The sequence below is a fragment of the Alligator sinensis genome, unplaced genomic scaffold (assembly GCF_000455745.1).
Source record: "Alligator sinensis unplaced genomic scaffold, ASM45574v1 scaffold346_1, whole genome shotgun sequence".
In the NCBI taxonomy this organism is placed as follows: Eukaryota; Metazoa; Chordata; order Crocodylia; family Alligatoridae; genus Alligator; species Alligator sinensis.
Genome location: NW_005842765.1, coordinates 220,315 through 248,025, shown reverse-complemented (window position 1 = coordinate 248,025; position 27,711 = coordinate 220,315). Strand labels below are relative to the sequence as shown.

At 43.1% G+C, this 27,711-nt stretch overlaps 1 protein-coding gene across 1 annotated transcript; it reads left to right on the top strand.

Moving 5' to 3' along the window:
• On the top strand, positions 1-27,639 carry PPWD1 (peptidylprolyl isomerase domain and WD repeat containing 1). The gene is made up of 11 exons (XM_006034725.3): positions 1-173; positions 3,938-4,040; positions 5,374-5,474; positions 6,188-6,308; positions 14,070-14,517; positions 15,439-15,629; positions 17,101-17,290; positions 19,760-19,941; positions 23,183-23,264; positions 24,299-24,481; positions 27,287-27,639. Exons 1-11 carry the CDS (start codon positions 20-22, stop codon positions 27,428-27,430), a joined length of 1,899 nt encoding a protein of 632 aa, XP_006034787.1. The 5' UTR covers positions 1-19; the 3' UTR covers positions 27,431-27,639.
• The last annotated feature ends 72 nt before the right edge of the window (positions 27,640-27,711 follow it).

The following is a 27,711-nucleotide window of genomic DNA, read 5'->3' as shown; positions in this document are numbered from 1 at the left end:
GCCCGCGTCGCGGGCAGCGATGTCAGCCAATATGGCGTCTAGCGACTCGGAGCGCAAGAGAAGGAAGCTCGAGATCGCGGGGGATGGCGAGCCGGAGAAGGAAGAGGAAGAGGAAGAGGAGCGGTGGGTCGGGCCCCTCCCGGGAGAGGCCGCGCAAGCGAAGAAGAGGAGAGGTAACGAGCGCGGACCGACCCCGGGAGCTGCTCCGGGGGCTCGGGGCCGGACAGCGCCAGGGGAGAGCCCTGCCCCGTGCCTCCGACACGGGGAGACAAGCCGCCGCAGCTAACGTGCCTTTCCCAGGGGCTAGACCCAAATGCGCCCCTTACCCGAGGGCTTCCTTTTTCCTCTTACTGTTTCACATTTTTCATCTGAATATAACAGAGCTAGGAGAGAGGTGGTCATGCAGCACTGCAGCTCCGTGGCAGTGCTGTGCCACATCCACATGTCCCACAAGGGCCTGTCTCCTCTGCTGTGCCCCTCCAGCAGCTTTGCGCCTCCCCACATTGCCTTCCCTTGGTTTGCAGAGAAAGCTTTAAAGATGCTTGTGGAAGTGGCCATGGGTCGATCTAGGATTCTGAAAAGAGGGTGTAGATGGCATGGTGCACCGAGGCCCATAACACAACACCACATTGCTCTCCATTTAAAAGAGACTATTCATTTTACTAATAGTGCAGGGCCTAGTGAGGTATTATTCAGCTTCTGATGAGCACAAACAAATATAAGTTTACTGGGCTGTGTATTAATTGCATCTAAAAAACCCCAACTAGGCAAAAAAGAATCAAAAGATGTTGTTTCATTGGTTCTGTAGTCATTGGAATTAAATGCACACCTTTCTTTTTTCAGATTCATAAAACAAAGTGCAGTTTTAATTGATTTTTACATCAGAAAGCATTTCAAGTGCTCCATGTATAGGGAAGCAATAACTTAATGGTAGGGAAACCGCTGTTCTTCATACCTCTAGTGTGAACTAATAGAGTGACTTCTTACAGAGCACCTGTTGCTATTTTGTTGATGTAGTTCTAACAAACATACTTGCTTGACATTTTCTCATGAACAGTGCCGTGAATGCAAAAATGGGTTTGACGATATTGATCAGGTGCACACTGAGCAGGATAAGCAGTGATTAATACAGTATGTACCCGATATGTAAATGTTGGCAACTTCATTTAAGTTGTAGAGACAAGAAGAGAAACTGCACAAATAAGTCAATACTTAGCTTTTAACCTACATAAAACAGTGTAAAAATCTGATTTAGTTACAAAATGAAGATGACCAAAATCAGAGAAAGATGCTAATAAAAATGAACAAATTTTCAAGTAGGGTGCTTTCCTAATCTGAATAACTATCCAATTTCATTGTCATATTTGTCTTTCCTTTAGCAATTTGAGACAAATATTTTTGTCAAACAATATTTTTCCTGAGAAATGTAGTCTGTGATTTTTGTGAAATTCTTGATGTGGCATATTGTGGCATGCTCAAAAATAGCAATAATTATATCCATCTTATTAACAATATCAGACAGCTATCTGAGAGATTAGAATAAGCACATATCTTGTCTCAGAAAATTGAAGGGTTTTTTGTTACATATTCTTATGTGACTGCAGTTGTTAGATTACTTTTTGTAGTCCAGTTTAGCTTTGCGGTGGATCACCTGTTCCTAGATAGATTCAGTTGTTCTGGCCATCATTATTAGTCAAAGGACAGAGGACAAACAGGAGAGTCTTTTACATGGGTATTGAAAATGACTACTTCCACTGCTTTTACAGAGGAACTGACATATTCTAACCCAGAACTAATAGTCTCTAGGTAGTCTGTTATCTTGTCTTAAGAAATTGCTAGCCCTGTGTACTACGGAGGAAAATACGAGAAATCCTGATATAACTTCTCCATAAAAGAGTTTCTTCATTTACTGCTTTTGGAACTAAATCTAGAGCATCAGTGTTGTATGTTCATTTATAAACAAAATGTCACTGGCTTTGTCCTAAAATTCTGTCTCCTAGACCGTAACTTCGAGCCCTGAATCTCTGTGCATGAGTTTCTTTATTATAATAATGAAGTGAATGTTGACCAAGTTTCCTTGTAAGTGTTTAAAGATTCTTGGATTGAGATGTTATAAATATTGTATTATGGGCTAAGGGAGGGATCAAGCTAAAGGGGAAATTGGATCAGAAGGTGTATTCCCAAAATATTGGAAATCAACTACTCTTCAACAAAAGGATTTTTATAAATATTTCAGTTTTGTGTAGCTGTCTGTCATCCAGTGGCTGCATTGTTGAGAGGAAGCTTTTCTGTGATTTTAGTCAAGGGAGCCACAATGTGGCCAGGTAGTGCGTATCCCTTGTCTTCTGTCTGCTGGGTGTGTTCCATTTTGCTTGCTACTGCTCTGCCGAAGTCTGGTGGGGCAATTCAAGCAAGTAGATGGAAGTTTTTGTCATTTATTGTTTTAAGGCATCCAGTAATGCACCTGCAACTTTTGTTCAGCACAGTGTCTAGCTTCTCTACATGTGCCTATCTTTCCCAAACCAAGCATGTGTATTCAGCTGCCAAATAACAAAGTGCAAGTGCCTTAGTTTGTAGTGTTGTTGGATGCCCCCCTTCTCTCCTCATATGGAGTTGATGAACTTTTTAAATATGTTGTTCCAGGAACTAACTTTACATTTCCATCTTTTTACATTCACTTTATATGGAAATGTGCAGTCTAGTGTCACTCCCAAATATGTAGGATCTGGGTTATTCCATTCCATTAGGTTGAGCTACTTATTAGTATCTTAGTTCTAAAGGTGGAAGAGACTAACCTGTGTTTTGTTTGGATTGACACATAGTTGATGTACTGCATGATGTTTAGTACTTGACCAGTGCATGATTTCCCTGTGTGGAAGCGAGCTCATTCAGGAATTATGTATTGTTTGACAATCAGTGACAAGCACCTTAAGATAAAGCATCTATAGAGTTTTGAAAGATGACAAAGTAAGGATGTAGGTCTGAAGTTCTTTGGATCTGAGGGATCTATCTCCATTTTTAGGAGTGGTACAATATATGCTTGTTGCTATGTTGGGTATTTTGTACATGGTTCCACACATTGTACAATAAGAGTAGCCAGGCCCAAGTTGTCAAGGCCCGTGGCTTTGCTGTCTTTAATGGTGCTTACTGCAATTGTTAAGTCAGCCACCGTAAAATGTGTCCCAAAGTGAGGAACTTCCTGGTCATCTTTTCTCTTGATTTTGAAAGTTGGGTTGTTTATTTGGTGCCCTACCATTTTCAGTGAGTTGGTCTATGGCCTGATTTGCAGTGATATTGTAGCGTTGTTCATTCTTTTTTTGGTTCGCTAGTAAGTTTCCAGATGGTTGTCCCAGTTTTTTTGCTATTATATGTTATATCCACATTCTCAATGAGATTCTGCCTTTGTCCCTCTGCTAATAAAATGACCAGTTCTTTTGCTGAAGCAATAGGTTCCTCAGCAAACAGGTCTGTATCATACAGTCTGTTGTACTTGGTTTATCTATCAGCTAATTTCGGCGTTAGTCCTGGCACACATTTCTTTCCGCAGCCTCTTGAGAGAGGTCTTTTTGAGATGGTGCATAGCATTTTTACAAACTGCTCATAGTTTTCTGATATTAGTTCAGTGACCACTATGGCAGCATCAAGGTGTTTGGTAAAATCATCTTTGCAGCTGGGCAGCAGGGAGCTTTCTTGTCCTGCGCTGCAGCTGGGCAGTAGGGAGAAGCAGCAGTGGCAGCAGCTGGGTCCTAGCGCTGCCCTACCTTGGCCCTGAACTGGATCATTCCATCCTTCTGCTGGAAACTGTTGCTGACCACTGTCTTGTGTTCTCGACTAAGATGCAAGCAGGCAAGCTGATCAAAGCTTAATTAACATAGAGCTGAAGATAAAATAAGTTTTATCAAAAGGAAATAATTCCTACTTTTTCTTTTAATTTTAGTCCTTGAGTTTGAACACGTCTACCTTGAAAACCTTCCAAGTGCTTCCATGTATGAACGCAGTTATATGCACAGAGATGTCATTACGCATGTAGCATGTACTAAGTAAGTCTTGTTTTTTACAGTCTTGTTTTGCAGTCCAGGAACTAGAAAGAAAACTTCCTGTCATATATATATATATATAGAGAGAGAGAGAGAGAGAGAGAGAGAGACAGAGACAGAGAGAGAATTTTCTTTCTAAAACTAATGGAACTTTAAAATCCCAACTGATCATAAAGTTTTCAAAGGTAATTTTAAAAGAACTGGCTCACTGAAAAAGGGGCTGCAGATTGGTTGCTCACTGAAAAAGGGGCTGCAGAATGTTTCAGCAGACACTACTGATCTTAAATCTATTTATTTATTTTCTCCACAGTTGCTATGTTATGTGGGCTACCTAATGATATCTTGCATTTTGTCCATTAAGTAAATGGAACTATAGTGACTAAGGAGAAAATTATTTTTCTTTAATCGCTTCAATATTTGTATTTTACTTCTAACAATAGTAGAATTTTTAAAAAATCAGACTCATGAATAATATTAGTAATGTTATGTCATGTTTGGTAATGATGTCACGGATTTGTTTACAAATCAGATAAAATGCAAGAAGATAATATCTTGTCTATTGAGGACTGATGCAGAGATTGAATTGCTACTACATACTTGGACAGACTCTTATGGTAGATTGTTTAAATTGTGATAGTATTATGCCTCCCAGATTTGTGCATGGGGCAAGGGGAAGCTGCCCGCTGCGGCCTGTTCCCAGTAAAGGGACGCTGGGCCAGGGCTGTGCTCGGGGCAGGTGCGGGCGGGGAGGATGACGGTGATGCTGGGAGGGGGCGTTATGACCAGCACTGCTACCTGCCCTGCCCCCACCCACCCTGAGCACAGCCCCGGGCCCCATCCACTGCCAGGAAGAGCCTGATGCAGTCTCTGGCCCCATAATTACAATAGGCAACCCTGCCTTTGCCCTGCACACAAATCTGGGGGGCGCATGCCTCCCTACGCCTCCCCAGCCCCATTCCATCCCTCACTGTGGGGGCCTTGATCTGCCCTCCCTTCCCCACGCAGCTGGATGCTGTTCTCTGTAAGCCTCCAGGCTGCACTCTTGGCCACATGCATGTTGTGCCTGTGCACATGTACATGGCTTTTATCTGTGACATTATTAGCCACATCAGCCATTGTGTCAATTTTCCTTTTATCGGTGCTGATACGATATTAACTGATATAACGTATAGAAATGCATAGATATATATTTATATTGTCCCCCTCACATTTTGAGCAAAAGAAGTAAACAACTTCATTAGCTTTCCCAGACTTTTTATGTTGATCTTGTTTACCACGATTCTTCCTTTCCAGCCCCTAAATTTTCAACATTACATTTTAATTAATATAATTGCAGGACAGATTTTGTCATAACAGCTAGCCATGATGGACATGTAAAATTCTGGAAAAAAGTAGAAGAAGGGATTGAATTTGTTAAACATTTTCGCAGCCATTTAGGTAAGAATTATATTTTATTTCATTTGTTTTGTAAAAAGAAAACTTTTTTTTCTTGGCTATCTATAATCCATTTGTAACATTTAATATTTAAATACTAAATTCATCAGATGTTCTTTGGTCTTAATCCAGGATGCAGGAAAACCAGGGACCTTAATGTATTAAGGAGTTCAATTTTAGTAATTGTCAGATGTCTCATTTACAAGATCCTTCACACCTTGGTCTGTAATATCTGTGCTTTATTATATATTTGTAGAAGTCAAAAACACAGATACTTCATGGTAATAGTGAGATATATTTTAAGGAGCTGTCTATCAGATATTTTAAAAATATTAATTAGCACTACTTTAAAAATGTATTTGCTCAAAGTGACTAAAGTGAGAGTCTCAAACATTCACATATTTTAGAATTTAATTCTTTCAAAAAATAAAGACTATGCATTGTTTTGGTTTTTTGAATGGGATTAGTGGAGTAAAAAAAATAAGTAGTATGATGTCAGATCACTAGCTGTACTTCTGATAGCCAACTATTTTGAGACAAAATACAGAAATTAGCAGTTCTATGTTGAACTTGTAAACTGTAATAAACTGTTTGAACAAGATTTAAAATACAAATACTGTACCCAATAATTGTTGCTTCCAGACAGCTGAAACTGAAGGGTAAATACAATTTTGAGATGGAGGCATCTGTCTTAATGTATTCACTTTTTGTAACAGGAGTTATTGAGAGTATTGCCAGTAGCTCTGAAGGTGCATTGTTCTGTTCTGTTGGAGATGACAAAGCAATGAAGGTGTTTGATGTAGTGAACTTTGATATGATAAATATGCTGAAACTGGGGTAAGTTGTTTTGTTCTCTAAAACATCCTTAGGGCATTGTAGAATACTTTGGGATACTCTGCAGGGGAGAGGGAATTTATTTTAACCATTTGATTATCTGAATTATTTTTTTCCAGCCAGCTCTAATCAGATGAGATTAGAGGAGTTTGGGATTTTTGGTGTGTGTAGAATTGTAATATATGCAGCTTGATTGCTTGCATCCTTCTTAAAGATGGGAGGGGTTTCCATATTTTTCAGTACCAGAAACTGTGACAAACAAATGTTTGTAATATGTCATAAGTAACAAGGTAGGAGAGGGAGATTGACTAAATGATTCTTTGACATCTATCATCCCTGTTTTCTATGGTTTTGCAAGTAATAACAGACACAATGGATTGGTTCACAGCGGAATTGATGGAAAATGAAAGCCAACCTAAACAGGGCAAAAACTGTTGTATGTAAGGGCCCCTCCAGACATTCAGGTAAAGACATGATAAAATCTAATGCGCAATCCACACAATTGTGCCTCCTCCCATGCCACACGTGCATGGCAGGAGGTGTGATTGGGATCCAGCATCAGATCCTATCACACCTTATTGCCCGTGTAAGAGGAACCCAGGATTGTGATCTCAGGCTCCCCCTGTACCAACTCCCACTGCGCAAGTGGGAGACTTCTCAGCTGACAAAATTCCAATCCACAGTGGCACCCCACATGCTTCCACAGATTACAGTCCCATCAGCTGATGGGTCTGCCATCCACTGCAGTGCATGGTGCATCCCCCACAGCTGGGAGCCCCATCAGATGACTGGGCTCCCAGCCACAGGGTTATAGATATGCTACACATGCAAATTAAAGCTGGTTCGAAACCAGTTATGAAGTTAGTACAGGAAACCTTCGCTATTCACGGATTCGGCATTTGCGAATGCTGAACCCGCATCTTAAATATACTTTATACATTTACAGGAGCTCCTTGGGAGCTCTGTGCTTGCTGCTTCCGGGTTCCCACCACTGCTGCCAGAGCTGTTCCCCCACACTCCCCAAGCCACGGGGGCCATTGTGTTCATGCATGCAGACTGTGTTCATAAACACAGTGCCTTATATGCGGATTTCACCATTCGCGGGGGATAATAGAATGTATCCCCCGTGAATGGTGAGGGTTGCCTATACACATTTTCCAGCTCTAACTTTATAGCTGGTTGGATCTTTTTATGGCACAATAATAAAGTTGCGCATGTAGACTGTCTGAATTAATTGTGCATTTAACCTGGTAATTGCATGATGCATGTAACCTGTAGAGGGATCCTTAGTGGATAGCAAACAGGAGTGTAACTTCTGTACTGCCATGATAGCAGTCTGCTTCTGCTGGTAGAGACATTATATTCCTTAGTGTTGCTGTTCAGGAATTTCTGTAGTTATGCAGCGTTTGGATGAAAATACCATGCAAGAAGCAATTAAATCATTGCAGTTCTGTAATGATAAAAAAAAAAGCAAAAGCCATGTTTTTAATGAGTACATTAGAAGCAACAGACACATCAAAGAATGCTGTTCAAAAGTATGCAAGAAGAGTCAGTCTCTCCAACATCTCTTTGAGATAAACCTATATGTATTCAGCTTAAACTAATTATTACATTTTTAATTCTGAATTTTAATAAAACTTGAGTGAGGAATTTTCTAACTGTTCTCTGTGAAGTCAGTGATAAATAAAACTCCCACTGCTTTCAAAGGGAACAGAATTGGGCAAGTGGAAAACACCTTTGAAAATTCCCTTTAACATAATCACATTAAGTATTTTCCTGTTGATCATGTACGTTAGCTGAAAGTCGCTATTGACTTATCCCATAAGCAAATCCCCTCCTAAATGCTGGTATTACAAATCCTAACTGTTCTGTTGAAACTTTTAGCTTATCCTGACAGATGTTGTGTATGTTTGGGTTACTAGGACAAAAAAAAATCTATTTTGTTTTAGTTATATCATTTGATGAGGTGATTCAGTTTGACCAAGACTAAAACTTTAATCAACAGAGGATGAGCATCTAATAATTCATATCATGTAAATGTTATTTGGTATGCTTTCCATACTGTAGTTGAATATCTTGTTGTGTGTCTGTCAACCCCATGTGCACACCATGAGCAAGAGATGTGTGCATATTGATGCTTGAATGTTTTTCTGGAGAGGCCACAGTTAATCTAGCACAGGGGTTTTCAACCCTTTTTAATAAGTGTACCCCTGGCAGCCCCCTTTTTAGTAAGTGTACTGCCGGGGGAAGAAGGGTGGCGGCTATCAGCCAGATGCTGAGCAGCGGGAGGACAGGGGGTGGCGAGCAGCCAAATGCGGAGCGGGAGTGTGGCAAGTGGCGGCAGCACAGCATCTGTGTGGCCCTGATCTTGCCCCACCCTGGCCCTGCTCCTTTGAGGCAGTGGCACGGGGTGGCGGTGCTCCATCCCCGCCCACCCCTGTGTACCCCCTGGGAGTTACCCCAGGAGTATGAGTACCCCTGGTTGACAACCCGTGATCTAGCATCTATATAAATAATTCTGCATAATCTTTATAGTGTTGGTTGTCTTGCACTTACCTACTTTGAAACTTATCTGCCATTGTGCAACCTAATTGACTAGCTTTGCTTCCAAGTTCATAATTCTATTTTTTTTACTTGCCTAAATAGTATTCTTCTCTGAAAATACTGACATATGACCAGATCATACAAATTAGCAAAATGGAAAATGAGTAATTGTAAATGCCAGTCCATTCTTGTACTTGGTAGCATCCCATTCCTAACCTACTTCTTGATATTACTGTATTTTCTGTATGTACCTTTTCCTCCAAAATCAGCTACTCCTAAAATTGGGGTGGTGTTTTAAGTGATGAACCTCTTTTTTTTGCTTGAAAAAAAGCACACGTGGAGATACTGAGCATGCCATGCAGTTGCCAAGATGACAGAGTCCTGTGTTAATCCCCTTACACCCATAGTTTTTGGCTGAGCGCTGTAGCTTGTGCCTGAACCAGCAGGTGAGTTGCTGGTATTATTTTGAGGTTTATGATGTAGAAATAACACTATTTGCAGGAACTCATATATATAACTACTTATAATAAAGAACTAATTTTTCAAAGATTCTCCTTGAAAGGGTCTGGGGCCTAACTTTGTGTGACAGAGTAAGTGCTTGTGAGAATAAACACAGGCTGCTTGCAGACATTAAAAAAAAAAATCACCCCAAAACTCCACATGTTCCCGCACAGAGCCCAGCACATGCTCAGAAGATACAGTGCATTAGTTGACCCCAGCTTGCCTGATGTCTATATATTGGGCGCTTTAATGGGGCTTTTTTGGTGCTTTTATCTAATAGCTGATTGACTCAGCTTTAGATAAAAGCGCCAGAAAGCCCCACTGAAGCTCCTGATCCATACAGATGCTGCAGAGCCAGGTCAAAGTAACACGCTGCTGCTTCTGGTAAAGCATGGGTTGTTTGGTTTTTTGCTTTTTGGGTTGTTTTTTTTAACATCTGCAAGCAGCCACAGTGTCCATCCATGGCTGACTGTGTAGCATAGAGTAAGTTGTCCTGGGAACATAGAGGCTGCATCCAGACAAGCAAGCACGTGCCTGTTGCGGCATCTCATAGCAGTTTGAGACACCACAGGAAGCATGCTAGGAACAAAAAAATGTTCCTGCACTGCATATTTGCAACGCGGACTCTAAGTTTGATACCAGGAAATCCTGGAGCATGCCCTGAAGCAACTGGAGGCTGGGTCCTCCAGAGAGATGCTCTAGTACCTGGCCCAAGCATCTCTATGTCTGCTGTGTGCCCCTGCTGCTCCAGCATGCAGCCTCAATGTGCTGGAGCAAATAGAAGCAGGGCAAGGCTGGCAGCAGTGGCCTGGACCCATGCCCTGTCCCCGGTAAGCAGGGACTGTGTGTGGGTGGGGAGACTGGGGGGGGTAGGCGGGGACTGTGTGGGAGGGGTGGATCCCCTGCCCACCCCTACAGAGCACAGCACCCACTGGCCCTGGCAGCAGCAGCCAGCAGTGGGCCCTCGGGGCTTTTGTGGCATGCTGTCGGCAGAGCCCCCTGCAGCATGCTGTGCCACCTGAGACCCAGGGGCTACACGTAGTGCACGGAGCCGGCCCAGACCGCAGACATGCTTTCAAACAGGACTGGGCCAGCTCCTGCCGTCACCTGGGGCTCCCGGCCCCATATGCAGGAGCTGCATGGGTTGAGCCAGCTCCTGCCTCCATGTGCCCCATCACACGTGCCCCACACGCCATCAGGCCAGGCTGGCTGCATGGATGCAGGAGCTGGCCCGGTCCAATGGTGCACGGCTCTTGCATGCAGTGCTAGGAGTGTCAAGTGACATCAGGGGCCAGTCCTGCTTGAAGGTGCATGTCAGTGGGCCAGACCAGCTCCATACACCATATGTAGCCCCTGCATCTCAGGCAGCACAGTGCACCACCAGGGGGCTCTGCCTGCAGCAGGCTATGAGGGTCCTGAGGGCCGGCTGATGCATGCTGTGGGAGCGGAGTAAGGGGGGTGTGGCAGGCCCCCTCACACCCCTCCCACAAATCCCACATACCCACCTACAAACTCCACACCCATGAACCCCCCGATAATCCCCACACCACCCATGAACCCACCCACATACCCACTCACAAGCCCCACACTCATCCCTACACCCACTCTCAAACCTCCTACATACCTCCCCAACAAACCCTACACCCACCCCCACCACCTCTTACCCAGCCCCCACAAACTCCACATCCCCCCCCCACATCTCATGCCCTGTGTGCCCAGTCGCCCGATGGGAGGAGACCTGCTGGCAGGAATTGCGGCTTCTGGGGCAACAACCACACTGCAGTCCTGTCCTATGCCCACACCAGTGCAGCACTGACCTGCATGGCTCCTGGTCCTGGGAATCATTTTGGGGGTGGGGGTGTTAGGTTGTGAGGAGGAGCAGAGGTGGCAGCAGAGGGGGGGGAGGGGTGTATGTGTGTGTAAGCGAGCGAGAGAGATGGGGGTCAGCAATGGAGGAGTGCTTTGGGTAGGAAAGGCTGCTAGAGCCAGGCTTACAGCCCCACTACTTCCCTAGAGCAGCATGTGCAAGCTTGGAAGGGAAGGGGCTTTCCCAGCCTAGTCCCTAAGCCCCAGTTGAGGGCTTCCAGGAACAACATGGGGATTGCTGGGGCCTGGGTACAGGCTCAAGGAGCAGAACAGTAAGGACTGGCACTGCTCAGAGCCACAAAGCAATGTGTGGGACAGCTGCAGCTGGACTCATGCCCTGGTGCTAGGATGGAGCTGCTGCTAGGAGGGAGCTGGTGGCAGGTAGGCAGGGGCTGCAGAACAGGAGTGAGGGACACTGACAGGGCTGTGGGTTGGGATTGAGAGGCAGGGGCAGGGCACTGGCATATCAGTGCTGCTCAGTGCCACAAAGCAGCTGCGGGTTCAGCTGCAGCTCTTCTCATGTCCTGGTGAGTGAAGGGGGCAGGAGCAGCTCTGATTTTTCTATGATAAAAAAGCCAAAAGCAAATGCCAAAGTGTATAGATATTTAGAATCCATTTTATTATGATAATAGAGGCACTGGTAGGCTTCCAAATTGCTTTAAAATGGTAAATATATCAATAAAACATTGCCCAATTTATCTCCCTATATACAGTGGCATTTCATTTTAATTGTGGAACAATGCAGATTTTGGGTATTTCAATGAGAGAATTTAGGTTTGTTTTATTAGAGATCTTACAGTTTTTAAACTGGGAACACTAGGATCCCTGCTGGTGAGGCAAGTAGCAGGACCTGGGCAAAGGAGCCTGCCCAGGGCCAGCATCAGGGATCCAGGTGGAGGGCAGACAAGGTAGCTGACTTCCTGGCAATTTGGGGCCAGGACACACTTCAACAGTTCAAAGTGGGCCACTGGAATGAGCACATCTTCAGGGCGATAGCTGCCCAGATGGTAAAGCAGGGGCACTAGAAGACATGACAGCAGTGCCACTGGCAGCTGGCCCAGAGGTGCAGGTGCCTGTGTTGCAGTGCCCATACCACAGCCCAGGTGGCTGTGCAGTCCCCGTCTGGGTCTGGCAGGCACACAGCCATGGGGTGCAGGAACCAGGGGCCGAATGCTATTGCAGGGGGCAGCAGGTCACAGCCAGGCAGCAGCTCCCACTCTTGCAGTGGGTAGAGGGTACAGGGGCCACTCTAGGTTAGGGCTGCTTCAGCAGTCCAGCTGGCACAAGGGGCTGACTAGTATCCCCAGATGCCAACTGGCCAGACCTCAGAAGCTCCTGAGAGCAAGCAGCCCTGAACGGCTCACCAGAGTAGCTTTTTTATACTCTAGCTTGAGCTGGGCAGGGTCAGGTTGCCCCAAGGAGCACAATTTGCCCCACACCAAAGTGCATGTTCAGGTACGTGTGCTAAGGCACCAATCTCCAGCACAAATTTGTGCTGCTGCTGCAAGCACATGTGCCTGCATGTGTGGATGCGTACAGAGTGTCCAGGAAGTATTGCTCCCAGGAAACCATCTGGATGAGGTAGCTGGCACTAGGAACTTCCTGGTGCCACACTTCCTGGACACTTTATGTTCCCACAAGGACTTACTCTGTGTCATACAGTCGGCGATAACTCTGGAAAAATCTTTTATTTCTACATTCTGCCTTCCAAACACAAGGTGTATGTTTTATCTGGGGGTGCATTGCATACAAAAAATACAGTATATGTTCAATATATTTTATATTTTTCTGCCTCTTAACCAGTTTTAAAAACACAATATAACCTTGCACCTCATACTGTGATTACTTGGTTTTGTTAATAGCTTCTTCTGCAGATCTTTACTAAAAATATTTTGAAAATCCAAAATAAATGATATCTTACCATTCTTCAGTACCTTTGTCAAAGAATTCTAAATAACACAGCTTCCATGTGGAGAATGTACCAGTCTTTCTGTATTTAATCATTCTTTCTTTAATTATTGTATCAATACAATAAACTATGTATCAATTAGTTTATTGACCCTGAAGTAAGGCTCAGTGATCTGTAATTTTCAAGATTTTTGCCAGACTTCCTTCTTAAAGATAGGTATAACACTGGCAGTTCTCCAGTTCTTTAATTTCTTTTAATTTATAGAGAGTCCATATATTTATTAACAGCCAACCACTTAATTTTTATATTCCTTCAGAACTGCAGCTGAATGTAATCTGGTTCTCACAGTTTATTGCAGGACCCATTCTTGTTGCAGTTGAATTTGATGACAAAATTATCATTACCTTCAGCTGTAACAAGAATGTGGCTCAATACCAGTTTTAGGGCAGAAAAAAAATGTAATGTGAGACATTAAATTCAACCACCACTACATTTTAACATCTGAGGTAGTAGTAGTTGGCAGCCCTTTTTTTGTTGTCCAGTTACCTCCCCTCACCCACTCTTGTCCTAATCACTTTGAAGAAATATGGAAGAAGAAGTTGGGTTGTTGGGCCACCTATGTAGAAGTAAATTGGTTATCAAAAAATGTTTCTCCTTGGTATCGTAATGCTAAATCTTAGTAAATCTCATAGTATCAGCTTTAACAAATAATGGTCCTGCTGAAAAATTTGCCCTTGTCATTTGATTAAAAAAAAAATAAAGAGGTGATTTGCTACGTAGGCTCTGGGCTATCAAATTAGTGATCCTTACCCTCTGTAATATTGAAAATAAGAATGAACAGAAATTGACTAGTCCTTAGAAAATTTGTGTAGCAAATCATTATATGTTTCTGTCTAAGTAAAATAAGTCCTACTCATTCTATTGTTTTTCTGGTTCTGTTCCAGCTTCTACCCTGGCCAGTGTGAATGGGTATATTGTCCTGGAGATGCCATATCTTCTGTTGCAACTTCTGAGAAGAGCACAGGGAAGATATTCATATATGATGGTCGAGGAAATAACCAGCCACTTCATGTTTTTGATAAACTCCATACATCTCCTCTTACTCAGATACAGTTAAACCCTATCTACAAAGTAGTAGTATCTTCTGACAAGTCTGGAATGATCGAGTACTGGACTGGCACGCCCCGTGAATACAAATTCCCCAAAAATGTGAACTGGGAATATAAAACAGATACAGATTTATATGAATTTGCTAAATGCAAAGCTTACCCATCTAGCATAAGTTTTTCACCTGATGGCAAGAAAATGGCCAGTATTGGTTCTGATAGAAAAGTTAGAATTTTTAGGTTCTTGACTGGGAAACTTATGAGAGTCTTTGATGAATCCCTAAGTGTAAGTTCACTCTTGTTTTTATTTCTGCTTCACTATTTTGATTGAGTACTAGTTTGCTTATCAGTGCAGTTAGCTACTCTATCTTCTGTTTATATGCTATGAGGCTTTATTACTTATTTGACTAACAAAATGGGATTTTCTTCTCTGTTCTCATCCTGTGACCTAACTTCTGTATTCCTTTATTGAATTTTGTCCAATATACTTTAATTTTTGTTTTTGTTTATTTAGGTAGCTTAATCATTTTTGTGAGGGTATATTGTCTCTTTTCTAGAAGTTTTTGAAAAATTGACTGCTTTAATTAAAATCAATAACAAATGTTAAATAAAAGAGTCCTTCAGAGATCAATAGCGTCACAAAGGGTGGGTGAGTAGGACAGCAGTCTCAGGTGCTGGCTTGGAGGCCACCAGAATATTGACTACCTGGGGGAATCTGTGCCATGAGGGCAGCAGCTCTCAGGTTCCATGTTGTGAGTTGCTGCAGCAGCAGTTGCAGTGGCAGGGAGATAGCACTGCAGCAGCTAATGTCTTTGAGTCTTCTAGGCAGGTAAGACTAACCACTTCCACCCTACTCTGGTGCTCAGCACCTTCCATCCCACTCTTGTAGTTTTGCCCAGGATGTAACACTTGCTAGTTATGTCTCTGGTAAAGATTGAATTGTTAGACTGGGAACACACTTTTTTTTTGTCCGTGATCTTGAATGCTACAACCCACATGTTTAATTTCCTTTTTGATACTAATTACCTTTTGATCTTCATTTAGCTAGAAAAACTATTTGAATAATTCATTGGAAAATTACGGAGACTTGTGTATTGTTGAATAGTTCTACTGAAGTCTGTTTAAGTTATGCACATGCTTAGATGCTAGACTACATCAGAACCTTGTAGTACATTCAAAACGTACAAAAATTATCTTATCTCTGTAGATGTTTACTGAGCTACAGCAGATGAGACAACAGCTGCCAGACATGGAGTTTGGCCGACGTATGGCTGTTGAGCGTGAACTAGAGAAAGTGGATGCTGGAAGGTTAATCAACATAGTTTTTGATGAAACTGGACACTTTGTGCTTTATGGAACGATGCTGGGTATTAAGGTCATAAATGTAGAAACGAACCGGTAAGTCATACTCTATGCATATACATTTACATGTCATGATTATCTAAAAATATAATATTAATGAGATTTTTAACAAGTTGAAAATTTTGTATGATGATGGATTTCTTGGTTGGGGGGAGGGGTCACTGGTTTCAATTAGGCTGTAAACCAGGGGTGGGCAATTACTTTGGGCGGAGGGCCTCTTACTGAGCTTTGGCAAGCCATCGAGGGCCGTGTGACAGGCAGCCAGGGGCAGATTAATATTTTCAAAAAATTTTAGGACCCCCGCAGGCCTGATGGAATGTCCTGGCGGGCCGCATTTTGCTCACCCCTGCTGTAAACTGTTTCTAGGCTAAATGTTGAATTTTGTGTCTTAATACTTGGTGAAATGGAATCATGTGTGTTTAAATAAAATCTTCAAAATAAGGGTATTTATACCATCTGTCCTGTTTTCTTATATGGAATGAATACAAGTAAAATTAAGACTAATGTAAAATTAAGACAATTTTATTTGCATCTTTGTATTGCAAAATAAATAAGAATCAATGACTTCGGGATTTTTTTTGGTTTGAGAAGGGTGAGCAGTAGACTCTCTCTAAGGTTTGAATAGGGAGAGCTTCATAAGTCTTGTAAATAGGCCAGTTAATAGTCATTAATAGGGCTATGCAAAGCTTTGGTCGCTGATTCAATTCGGAGGAGATTCGGCGGCCAAATCTCCGTATCAGAGTTGAATCAGGAAACCCATTAGTCTCTCTGAATCAAATCGGAAGCCTCTAATTCGATTTGGAGAGATTCAACAAGTTGGCCGTAGACACAGCTTTATATGTTTTTTTTTCTACATACCTCAAGATACCAGGTGTGACTCATGAATGCTGAGATGGTGGAGCAGATGGAGCATCCCATGGGAGTGCAGGGGGGGTCCCCTGCACACTTGATGGTGGACCTGGAAGTGCACAGGGGACCCCCCAAAAGCCCCCCAGCTCAGTGACTGGTGCCTCCTGGGTTTGGGGTGGCCCTGTGTGCTTGGCGGCAGACCCGGAAGTAGACCAGAAGTACTTCTGGTCCGCTTCCAGGTCCACCACTGAGAACGTGGATGGGGGGGCCACGCTCCTGTGGGATGCTCAATCTGCCCTGCCATCTCAGTGTTCAATGAGCCACGCGTGGTACCTTGAGGTATGTAGAAAAAACAAAACTGTGTCTATGGCCTAATCACTGATTCTCCGAATCAGAATCGAATCTTCATATTCAGCCAAATCAAATCGGGACAGTGATCTGATCTGAATCGGCGAATAGAATCACTGTCCCCTGAATCAGGCCGAATCCAAATCAAATGCGACCCGCTTCGCACACCCCTAGTAATTAGTCTTTTTTTTTTTTCCTTTGGACAAGCTAAAATGTAGTGATTGTGTCAAGAGTCTAGTTCTGGACAGAGGGGAGAAACTAAACATCATGGAAATGGTGTTGATGCTTTTTTAAATATTCTGTATTGTAGATGTGTTCGAATTCTAGGCAAACAGGAAAATATCAGGGTAATGCAGCTGTCTTTGTTTCAAGGAGTAGCAAAGAAACATCGGGCTGCTGTCACCATAGAGATGAAAGCATCAGAAAACCCTGTTCTTCAGAACATCCAGGCAGATCCAACAATAGTCTGCACAGCTTTCAAAAAAAACAGGTTTTACATGGTACATGTGGTTTCTGTTTGAATAACTTCTCTGTTGTTGCACTGATCTGTTTGTCTGTGTTTGTAGGGTTTGTTTAAATTTTTTTGGTTTCTTTCTTTTTTTAAAAAAAAAAAATCTACACCTTTCTAATGCTTTTGTTTTGAATTGTAGTAGTGAAATAGCCTTTCAGAAGGGGTGTTCCTAAATTGAAATAATATTTTAACTTGGAATTGGCTAGGGATGCATCGATAGAGATTTTTGGGGCCAATACTGATGGCCAATTTTTAAGGAGCCATATCGGCTGATACTGATCTGATTCTGATATGCAGCCGGGCAGCTTGAAGACCAGCGTCGGGCTGGTAAATCTGGGGTGGGGGAGGGAAGGGACATGAGGGGGTACAGATCGAGGCTCCCCCTGCACTGATGGAAGGAGTGGGGCTGGGGTGGGGTGGGGTGAGGTGTGGGACAGAGCTGCAAGCAGCTCGTCCAGTGGATGTGGGGGGTGGCAGCTCCTGCCACTGAGCTCACCCCAGGAGGGCATGGCGGGGCATGTCCCCCTGGATCTGTGTGCGGGGTGAGGGAGGATTGTTGCTGGGGCTGGGGGCTGCGCCAGGGTCTTCCCAGCAGGGATTTGGGCTGGACTGTGCTTGGGGCAGGCAGTAGCAGCAGTGCTGGGAGGGTGCTATGAGGAGGCTACAGCCACCCCAGAATTTGCCAGAGCTCGGTGCAGCCCCCAGACTGCAGCAACAGTTCGGCCCACAGCGACAGTCCGCCCCATCCCATGCGCAGATCTGGGGTCACACCTGAGGTGTACATGCAGTAGCGGGAGCCAACCTGCAACCTCTGGACAAGCCTTTTGCAGCTCCGTCCTGCACCCCACCCTGACTGAGCAGCACCTGCCCCTGCCCCACTCCCTCCTTCACTGCAGGGGCCTCGATCTGCCCCCCATCCCCCTTCCCTTCCCCTACCCTTCTCCCACAACAGATTCACCAGCCAGATGCTGCTCTTCGAGCCGCTGGGCTGTGCTCCTCCTGTGTGCATGCCCAGGGCATTTATCAGCCACATTATTGGCCACATCAGGCAAAAAAAGCTGATTTCTGATGCTGTCAGTTTTCCCTATATCGGTGCTGATCCGATATGGGACCAATGTATCAGTGCACCTCTAGAATTAGCTCTAAGTAGCATGGGGATCTTTGATTTTCACTAAGTTGCTCAAGGAGTTAAGAAGCTTGGGTGATCTTCATCACATCCGAAATAATTGATTTTTTTTGGAAAATATAACCCTCATATATAGTTAGGGGATTCTTTCTCTCTTGCTCTGTCTCTCGCTCTCTCTATAAATATAGTTATTGTATCTAGAAAATTCAGTGTAGTATTAGTGCTCATGAACACTTAAACGACAGCCAAATAACAAAGACACAACAGTCTTTTACCCCAAGGAGCTTACAGTAGAGTTTTTAGACAAGAAGAATCAAGTAAACTAAGCAAATGCATTGGGGCTTTGCCTGGACAATGAAGGAATGATGACATAGTGTAAGTCTGACTGCCACTTGCCTAACCAGTGCTTTGCACTTCACTTTGATTGTAGTCCTATAGTACCAAGCATGTGTATTCTGAAGTTCCAGATAGCACTTGACTAGGTCAAGAGGGACATTTTTGCACACCCGCAATGCTCCCAAAGTCATGAGAAGGCTGCCACAGTGGTACAGCTTCGTGCCACCCTCGGCACTCCTCTAGGCCAACCAGGAGGTGTACGGGAGAAGGGAGAGGCAGGTGGCTGGGGGCCGTTCTCCCCAGTAGCAATTCTCTTGGGGCTCTCGTAAGGTTTCTTCTGCAGGAAAATGAATACAGCTTTTCTCCAAGCACAAATGTAATACCTACCCATGGCCACAGAAACTATGCAGAATATTTCAGTGATGTAATTCTCAGCTGAGATATTATAATATATTCATTCTACACAGTATTCTAATGCTTCTCTATTCTTTTACCATTAGTATGCATCTCCCATCCTTTGAGAACTGTTTGGGGGATGGAAGCTCCTGTTTTGAATTAAACATGTTTTTTCTTCTTGAGTTTTGCATTGGCAATAACAGCAGAAAGTGAACTTAATATGTCTGTGTAATGAAACCAGAAGACTCTGCTAATTTGGCTTGATCCTACCTGCCTGGACATTTGTACTCCATTCCTTTTTCAAAATAGTATTTTTACCATGGGATTTTGGTTGGGTGCAAAGGAATAGCCACTGATTATTTAGATTTGCAAATAACTGTACCCGGAATTGATAGCTATACAAGTGTAAGTGCCTTCTATTACCATTTATTTTACACATACTGAATTGCAGGAGAACAGGATTTTATATGTTCTTTCTGTCTGTGTTCCAAATCTAGTTGAGGATTTAGCAGATTGCTAGCTGATTTTTCAGTTGTGAAATGTCATCTAATATGTAAAAATGGAGGAAAATATACGGATTATTTGTGCTTTATTCTTCAGTTTACTAAACGTGAACCAGAAGATACAAAGAGTGCAGATTCAGACAGAGATGTATTTAATGAAAAACCATCTAAAGAAGAGGTCATGGCAGCCACTCAAGCTGAAGGCCCCAAAAGGGTCTCTGATAGTGCCATTATCCACACAAGCATGGGAGATATTCATATCAAGCTCTTCCCTGTTGAGTATGTATTTGTATCTTTTCTAATAATTTGCTTTATAGCATCTTTTTGGAGCCTTTCTCTTGTCACTTCCCAGTGGTGAGAAATTGATAACAGTTCAGTCCTTTTTCTTAATGTGCTCCTTTTCCTGCTGTCTTTATTAATAGATTTTCCTATTCACAATTAATAATAAATTTGCTGGGTGTTACTCCTTAATTGGACACTGTTTTGTGCAAGCAGAGTGCAATTTTTTTATGCAATCTAAGGAAAGCAAAAAAACCCCCACAAGGTTGAAAGCAGTAGCAGAAATATCTGGCAACACTTGTTTATAAGCTTGAGAGGCAATATGTTGTGTAATTGTCAAAATATTTGCTGTAAATTCTGTGCCACTGAACACTTGAAACCTTTTCTTTCAAGAACTGACTAATTTTCCCTTGTTATGAAAGAGGAACTAAGTTCAGTTGTATGTAAAACTTTGTGCCACTTTTTCTACTAGCATTTGAAAATAGTTTTGTGGTCAAGTTGTATAAATTATTGTCAATAACTGCATTTCTACCACCCCCAGTGTCTTCATGGTTTTGTATAGGGTATGCATGTACATATGGCAACCCTAAGGCTAGGGACAGATGTCCAAAAAGCCTGAGCCTGAATTGATTAAATCTTTGCAGGTTTGTCTAACCTGGCTAGGCTGAACCAGTTTGTAAATCTGAAGACATCTCCTCTGGACTGAAGAAATGCCAGCACATGCCTGCAGTGGCTCAGGCTAGAAGCTATGGGGCACTATAGTAGCCCTTCCTCCCCTTGTACACTGCTGAGCTGCAGTGGGGCATGGCCAGGCTAGCAGGATGTTCTGATTAGGTTGTGGTTCTCTCCTTCCGCCCTGACCAGTGAGGGAGCCAGCATGAAGATGATAACAGAGCATTGAGTTACACAGCAGGGAGTTACACAGGGAGTTGTTAGCATTTATTAGCCCATCAAACAAAACAAAAGCCTCTCTCATCAGTTCAAGCTCTTCTTAAACAACTTTTTCCAAGAAAGGAATGGAGGTACATTACCAGCTACCTGTTGATTAGCTCCAAAAAACCCTAAGACGCTGTCCTGTCTACCTTTGTCCTGTCTCCCACAGCATGGACCGTAGCCAGCATGTGGTATGCTAACTAATGCTGAGAAGTGTCTGTGTAAGGTAGAGGGGAATCCCTGTGGGGATGGGGAGAGAGGCCAGGGGCCAGGCAGATGCCGCTGTACCTGCAGTCTCTGCTGGAGCTGCGGCCAGGGAGAAGAGGGGAGGGGCCAGCCCTGCTGGGCTGGAGAAGAGAGCAGAGCCCCGCCCAGGGTTGCAAAGCATCTGGGATGGTGGGGGACTCTGCTTTAACTAAACCAGGAAAGGGTCTGGGACAGACATTGCATAACCCAGTTTGACCCAAATCAGTTAAGTCTGATACTACATTCAACCAGGTTTATCTCAAACCAGTTTCTGCCATTTTCAAACTGGTCTATGTACACTGGACTTCTGTTCTGTTACAGGTTTAAAACAGTTTCTGATCACTTAAACTGGTTTATGTGTAATGTCTACCCCTAGCCTAATTGTTGCACAATAAAATTCTAGTGTATATGTGTACAGGGAGTCTCAAAAATATACATATATATTTCAAAGTATAGAGACATATTGATTGATAATGCTGATTCTTGTTTCCTTAGAAATCAGGAAGCATAATTCAAAATATAGATGGCTGTAATTGTTCAGAATACCCACCTTTGCTATCCAGGCACTCATCAGAGGCAAACAATAAAGCAATGTGCGTGCCTACATTTACACAGTAGATTAAGCGTGAGGCCAGTAGATTGGTCCCTTCCTTTTTTATTTATGATTTGCTAGTTTGGGTTTCCCTAGTTTTAAAGCATGCTTAGAAATTAGCATCTCATTGAAAATGGATGGGATGAGAGCATCATGGAAAGGTAGAACAAATGGGAAGATATGAGATCTTTGGCTTAATTTTAATATGGCAAGTTGGAGTGCCAGTTTTGAATATCTGTTTCAGTTCATTAGAAATTAATTTGAGACTACTAATCTGTTACATGCAATCTCCTGAACATCTGTTAGGAAGTACTTTACCTCTGGGACTGACTTTTTTGTCTAGATAAAAATCAAGCCCTGAAGGTTGAAAGGGTCTTTATCTCATTAACAGTAATGTGCCAAGTGCCCCTTTGCCCATATAATATTTGGATGTTGATGATCAGCAGTATTAGGGCTTTGGAGGAGGATTACCATTAGCTTTGCATTGGATGAAAAGTTTTTCCTTTGCACTGAAGTAATGATATTTAATGCATCACTTCCAGGATGCACTCACAATATGTACAGTTTGCTAGAGTTACCAAGGTAGAGGATTTTTTTTTCCTGCTTGTGAATTACATTGCTGACATTTAGTTCCAGTTTGTTGCCACTTATCTCTGCTGTGAAAATGGAAAGTTTGGGGGAAAAAAAACCATTATCTAGTGGCTAGGACATTGGATTAGGGTTCAAGAAAGAGAGAGCTCCTGTTTCTAGTCCTGCTGTGGACCTGTTAGGTGAGGGCAAGTTGCTATGGTTATAATCAGTTGTCATATTTAGAGCAGGATCAGCTGTGCTGGGATGTGTTCTGGCACAGCTGGTCTGCTTCACTGGCATGTACAGATGTTGCTAGGGCTGTTGTCCCACAGGGTTGAGTCCCTGCTGCTCCTGTGTCTTCAGGGACCCAATCATGCAGGACAGTGGCCATGGGCAGGGGTGCAGCAGTGAGATGCATGAACTGTGGGTATTTTTTTCAGGGGATTTCTGCTTTGCAGATGTGGAGCTTGAGTTGGGGTGCAGCAGCCTGCAGACATGCTCACAGTAGCCTGCAGAGATGTGCTAGAGGTAGTTTGTGATAATAAACAGATGTCTTCCCATTTAAGGTATCACAAAACTGTCTTAGGTCATGGGAGCATTTTTGAGCACTTGCAGCATGACAAGGGGCTAGAATGTCTGTTTGTTCACAACATGTACCACCATTAAAGTTTTTATGATGGCACAAGGACAATGTTTGCTTGTACCCTGTCTCTCTCTGTGATTGTGTTTTGCTTTCTATTCTCTGACACTGATTTTGATGCATAAGCTTTTTGGGATGTATAAGCTTTTTTGCGCCTTGCTGTGTGTTTGAGGACCTGTTCTCATTTGGAGCCCCTAAGGCACTGCTGCTTAACAAATAAGTACTTTGTGTTTTCTTATGTTTATGATATACAATTGCAGGTGTCCCAAAACAGTGGAAAACTTTTGTGTACATAGTCGGAATGGTTACTATAATGGACACATATTTCACCGTATTATCAAGGTAATTTACAAGACTTTCTTGAATGCGCCAACCCTATATCTCCTACTCTTCACATCTTTTTTTTCACCATTGTAGTCAGCCAGAATTGGAAGCTAAAGGCCAACCAGTGCAGAAGGGCCAATCTGTGGGGAAAGCTCTGCCATAAAGGCTCCCAGACCTCATTCACCCATGCAAATGAACTCAGTATCTAGGTGATTTGGTGGGGCAAGCTGGGAGTCCAAACAACATTATGTTCCTCAGTTGAGGTTGCTGCAGGGGGTCTGGCCTTAGCCATTAGCTGTCCTCTGAAGGTGCACTCTGAAATACCCTACTGGGTTGCACGAAAGCTGTCCTCAAGTGGCCGATAGTCATTTTCTTTGTTGAAGGGTCTGCTATCCAATCTGGTATATTCTTTTACGTTTGCTTTCCAATCCTAATGAGATACAGGGGGATGAAGCCCACCCTGCAGAATAAGTGCAAGAAACAACATCCAGAAGGAGAGTAACCCATTTCTGGATGAAAACAGAAACTTTCTTCCAAAGACCAAAAGGAACAAAAGCTAGAATGGAATGCAAAATTAAAAACCAAGAACCACTCCCATGTGCTCAATATCCTCACTAGATCTGCCATCCACTAGGTGGTGGCTCATCCTGGAACACAGGGCTGGCATGTATGGATTAGGTATGACCACATTCTAAAAAATGAAGAGTTTGTAGGGCTTTAAATTTTTGCTGCGTAAGATTTAGATTTAAATTAAAACTGATTTTTTTGCAGAAGGAGCAGACTTATATAACCCCTAAGTATTTGAGTGTGGTGTGTCCAGCAAGGTAATTTGAAAATTTTACTCTGATAGACTGGACATCACTTCTTAAGGAATTAACTGTGTGCTGTGTTCCAGTCCTAGTCTGAGCATTTGAGGCTTCAGCATTTTATTCTAACACTTACGTTGTATATACAAAGCATGATAGTCTGTTTGAAAATCCCTTGTATAGAATTTCATAATCTTGCACCTTTGTTATATGGAATAAGTCTGTGTCTATATAATTTCTCTGTAGGGTTTTATGATTCAAACGGGTGATCCAACAGGTACAGGAATGGGAGGCGAAAGCATCTGGGGAGGAGAATTTGAAGATGAGTTTCATGCAACTTTACGACATGACAGACCGTACACACTTAGTATGGCTAATGCAGGACCAAATACCAATGGTTCCCAGTTCTTCATAACAGTGGTGCCAACTGTAAGTAATACTTAAAACAGAGTGCAAGGCTTGAAGTGTCAAGCCTGTGCAAAAAAAGTAGATGTAACAGTCCTCTAGTGAAAGAGGAGGATGCTATCTATGGTCCTAGTATTTCATTTGAAAGTAAATGCCCAATGTGAAAATACAAACACTTTATTGAAATTGCCTCTGCATAAATTGGAAAGAAAAAGATGCACCATATTTCACAGTGTATAAGTCAAAGTTTGAACCCCGGAAATTTACCCTTAAATGTCCACCTTGACTTGTACACTATGTCTGGGCTCCAGGGAAGTTGGATTGGGAGCTTGGGCAGCACCCAGCAAGGTAGCCTACCTAGCCAGGCCTGGGGGGTACTGCTGCTGCAGAAGGAAGGACTGGGTCCCCCCCCCATGGCTCAGAGGCTGCCCAGTCCAGCAGCAGCTTGCCTCCTGGTCATGGGGGAGGGGGAAGCAGGCTCTGCCAAAAGCAGGATCGGGTCCCTCACCATTTCTGCCTTCAGGCTTCAGTGGCCAGCAGGATGTCTGATGCTGCCCAGGAAGGGGCTGCCTCACCCCACAGGCACCACTGGGGTGGGGGGGGGGAAGTAGGAGTGTCAGGCAGGGCCAGGTGTCAGACAAGGCTGGCCTTCCCCCTCACCCCTGCCCTTCACCTATGGGGTAAAGCTGCCCCTTCCTAGGTGGTGCCAGGTATCCTGCCAGCTGCTGGAACCTGCTGAAGGCAGAAGCAATGAGGGGCCTGATCCTGCTTTTGGTGGAGCCTGGGGCCAGGGGGTGAGCTGCTGCTGGGCCAGGCAGCCCCTGAGCTGCAGAGGGGCCCAGTCCTTTCCTCCACAGTGGTGATGTTCCCTGGGCTCAGCTGGGAGGGGGCTGCCCAAGCTCCCAGGGGCCCCATTCAGCTTCCCTGGAGCCCACCAACATGCAAAGGCCCAATCCTTTTCTTTGTGAAGAAGATCAAAGTGAAGGTAGATGAAAAACCTAACTTTTTAAATAAATTTGGGGTTGACTTATATACTGTGTTAACTTATACACTGTGAAATATGGTAGCTTGTGTGTGGTTTGTTTTTTTGTTTGGTTGGTTTTTGGGGGGGTTTTTGACGGGCTCAGGACTTGAGAATTTAAGGAAGTGGTACATATTATTATATTTCTGTACATGGTGATAGAATTTTGTATTAACAGAAATTGCATTTTCTGTTAACATCTGGATTTTACTTTAATTTATAAACAAATAAACATAACTAAAACAGGTCAACTCTTCTATGTGATCAGGTACAGAAACTACTGTTTATGGCCTACTTTATTCTGGTTGTGCACTGCAGTCAAGATTTGGCTTTGATTTCTGGATTGTTGTTTTCTGTGCAACTTCACAGCATACTGGAAATAGAAAAGTTTTATATGGGTATCTAAGAAGAACAAAACAAAATTCTTCAAACTACTATAGCCCTGTGGTTTGTCTTAGAAACTGCACACACAGCAACATTTATTTTAAAGCCTCATGTTTTGAGGGATGCTTTTAAAGAACTTTAACTGAAGTAGAGGTAACAGTGTCAGTGCAAATTGTTAAGAAGGAACATTTATAAACATGATTTCAAAATGGTCACAAATTTTACCTGTGTTATGCAGTAGCAATAAAAGGCCGAGAAGGTAAGGCAGGATTGGCACCTTTAGACTCTAACTGGTTCAAAGAGGCATGAGCTTTCATAGGCAACAACCTACTTTGCCAGATACTATGAAAGTTCCGGTAGGAAAAAAAAGCTTATATAGAAGGGGAAAGGACACTGTCAAGAGGCAATAAAAGGAATGATTGACAAGTTAAGCTGAACAAGGCGGTTAACACCTGGAGGAACACCAGAGTAAACAAACTAGTCTACATAATGGGATTAGAATCCACAGCTTGTTGAGAACAAAATTAATACAACATGGGATGATTTCTTGTTCTGCAGTTTCATGTCCAAGTTGTTTTTTATTATTTTAAGATTGTTACTCTGAGGTCAGTGATGGGATGTCCAGGAAGGTTAAAGTGCTCCATCATGGGCTTTTTGTTACAGGAATTAATTTGGACTGTGTCCGTTCATTCTTTTGTACAGGGATTGCCCCATCTATCCAGTGTAGACAGCAAAAGGGCACAGTAAACAGGTGATGGCCTATGGGATATTGGTGGAGGAGCAGGTGAATGAAGTTCAGGTGCTTATTTCATGTGGTTAGCTGTATTGATGGCATTGTCTGTGTTGGAGGCACAGCTGGCACCTGGGTCTGTAGCAAGGCATGGTGCGAATTGGAGTTAGATAGTATGTCACTGGAGTGATGCAGTTTGAACTTAGGGGTTGTCTGTAAGCCAGGATAGGCCTGCTCCCAAAGGCTGCCTTGACATGGTCACTTTCCAAGAGGGGTTGGAAGTCATTAATGATGCATCTGGGGCAGCAGTTGGTAACCTGTGGCCCATGGGCCAGATCCAACAGTGCTCAGTGGAGGGGGTTCTGCCCATACTGTGCCCCAGTCAGGTACCCAGGGCTCCAGCAGAGGGGGTTGTTCCTGTGCTGCACTGCAACTGGGTAGCAGAAGCAGTAGAGGTGTTTTTAGAATCAAATTTAATGTGCAAACAGATAACTAACTTTATGTAATGAGTTGAACAATACAGCTTATAAGCCTCCTTGTTTTCAGTGGTCACCTGTTAGACTAGCAAGGAATTAATTTTAGTTTAGTTGTACTTTTTAATATTCATGTACATGCACTTATTTTAGCTTTAAACCTCTTCCCATTTTAAATACTTACATAATACTTTTTTTTTCTCCTCCTATGCCTTCACCAGCCTTGGCTAGACAACAAGCACAGTGTGTTTGGACGAGTAACCAAAGGAATGGAAGTTGTTCAGAGAATTTCAAATGTGAAAGTCAATCCCAAAACCGACAAACCATATGAAGATGTCAGCATCATTAATATCACAGTGAAGTAAACTCAGATTTGAAAAATTCTAGCTTACAAAAAAAAAAGAAAGCTGTGGGACTCAAAAATAGTGATTTTTATGAGATCTTGACTCCAAAAAAATATCAGGACTGAGCAAACCAACTCTTCCACCAATCATGTACTAAAGTGCCCTGACACTTTATTTTTAATAGTTTTATATTATTTTAAAATAAAAGGCACGCTTGTTAAATTTTTGTATTTCTTGCACCTTTTCTTCATAGTTCACATGTGTCTGCATCATCTAGCTAAATTCCCATTTCAGCTGCAGGC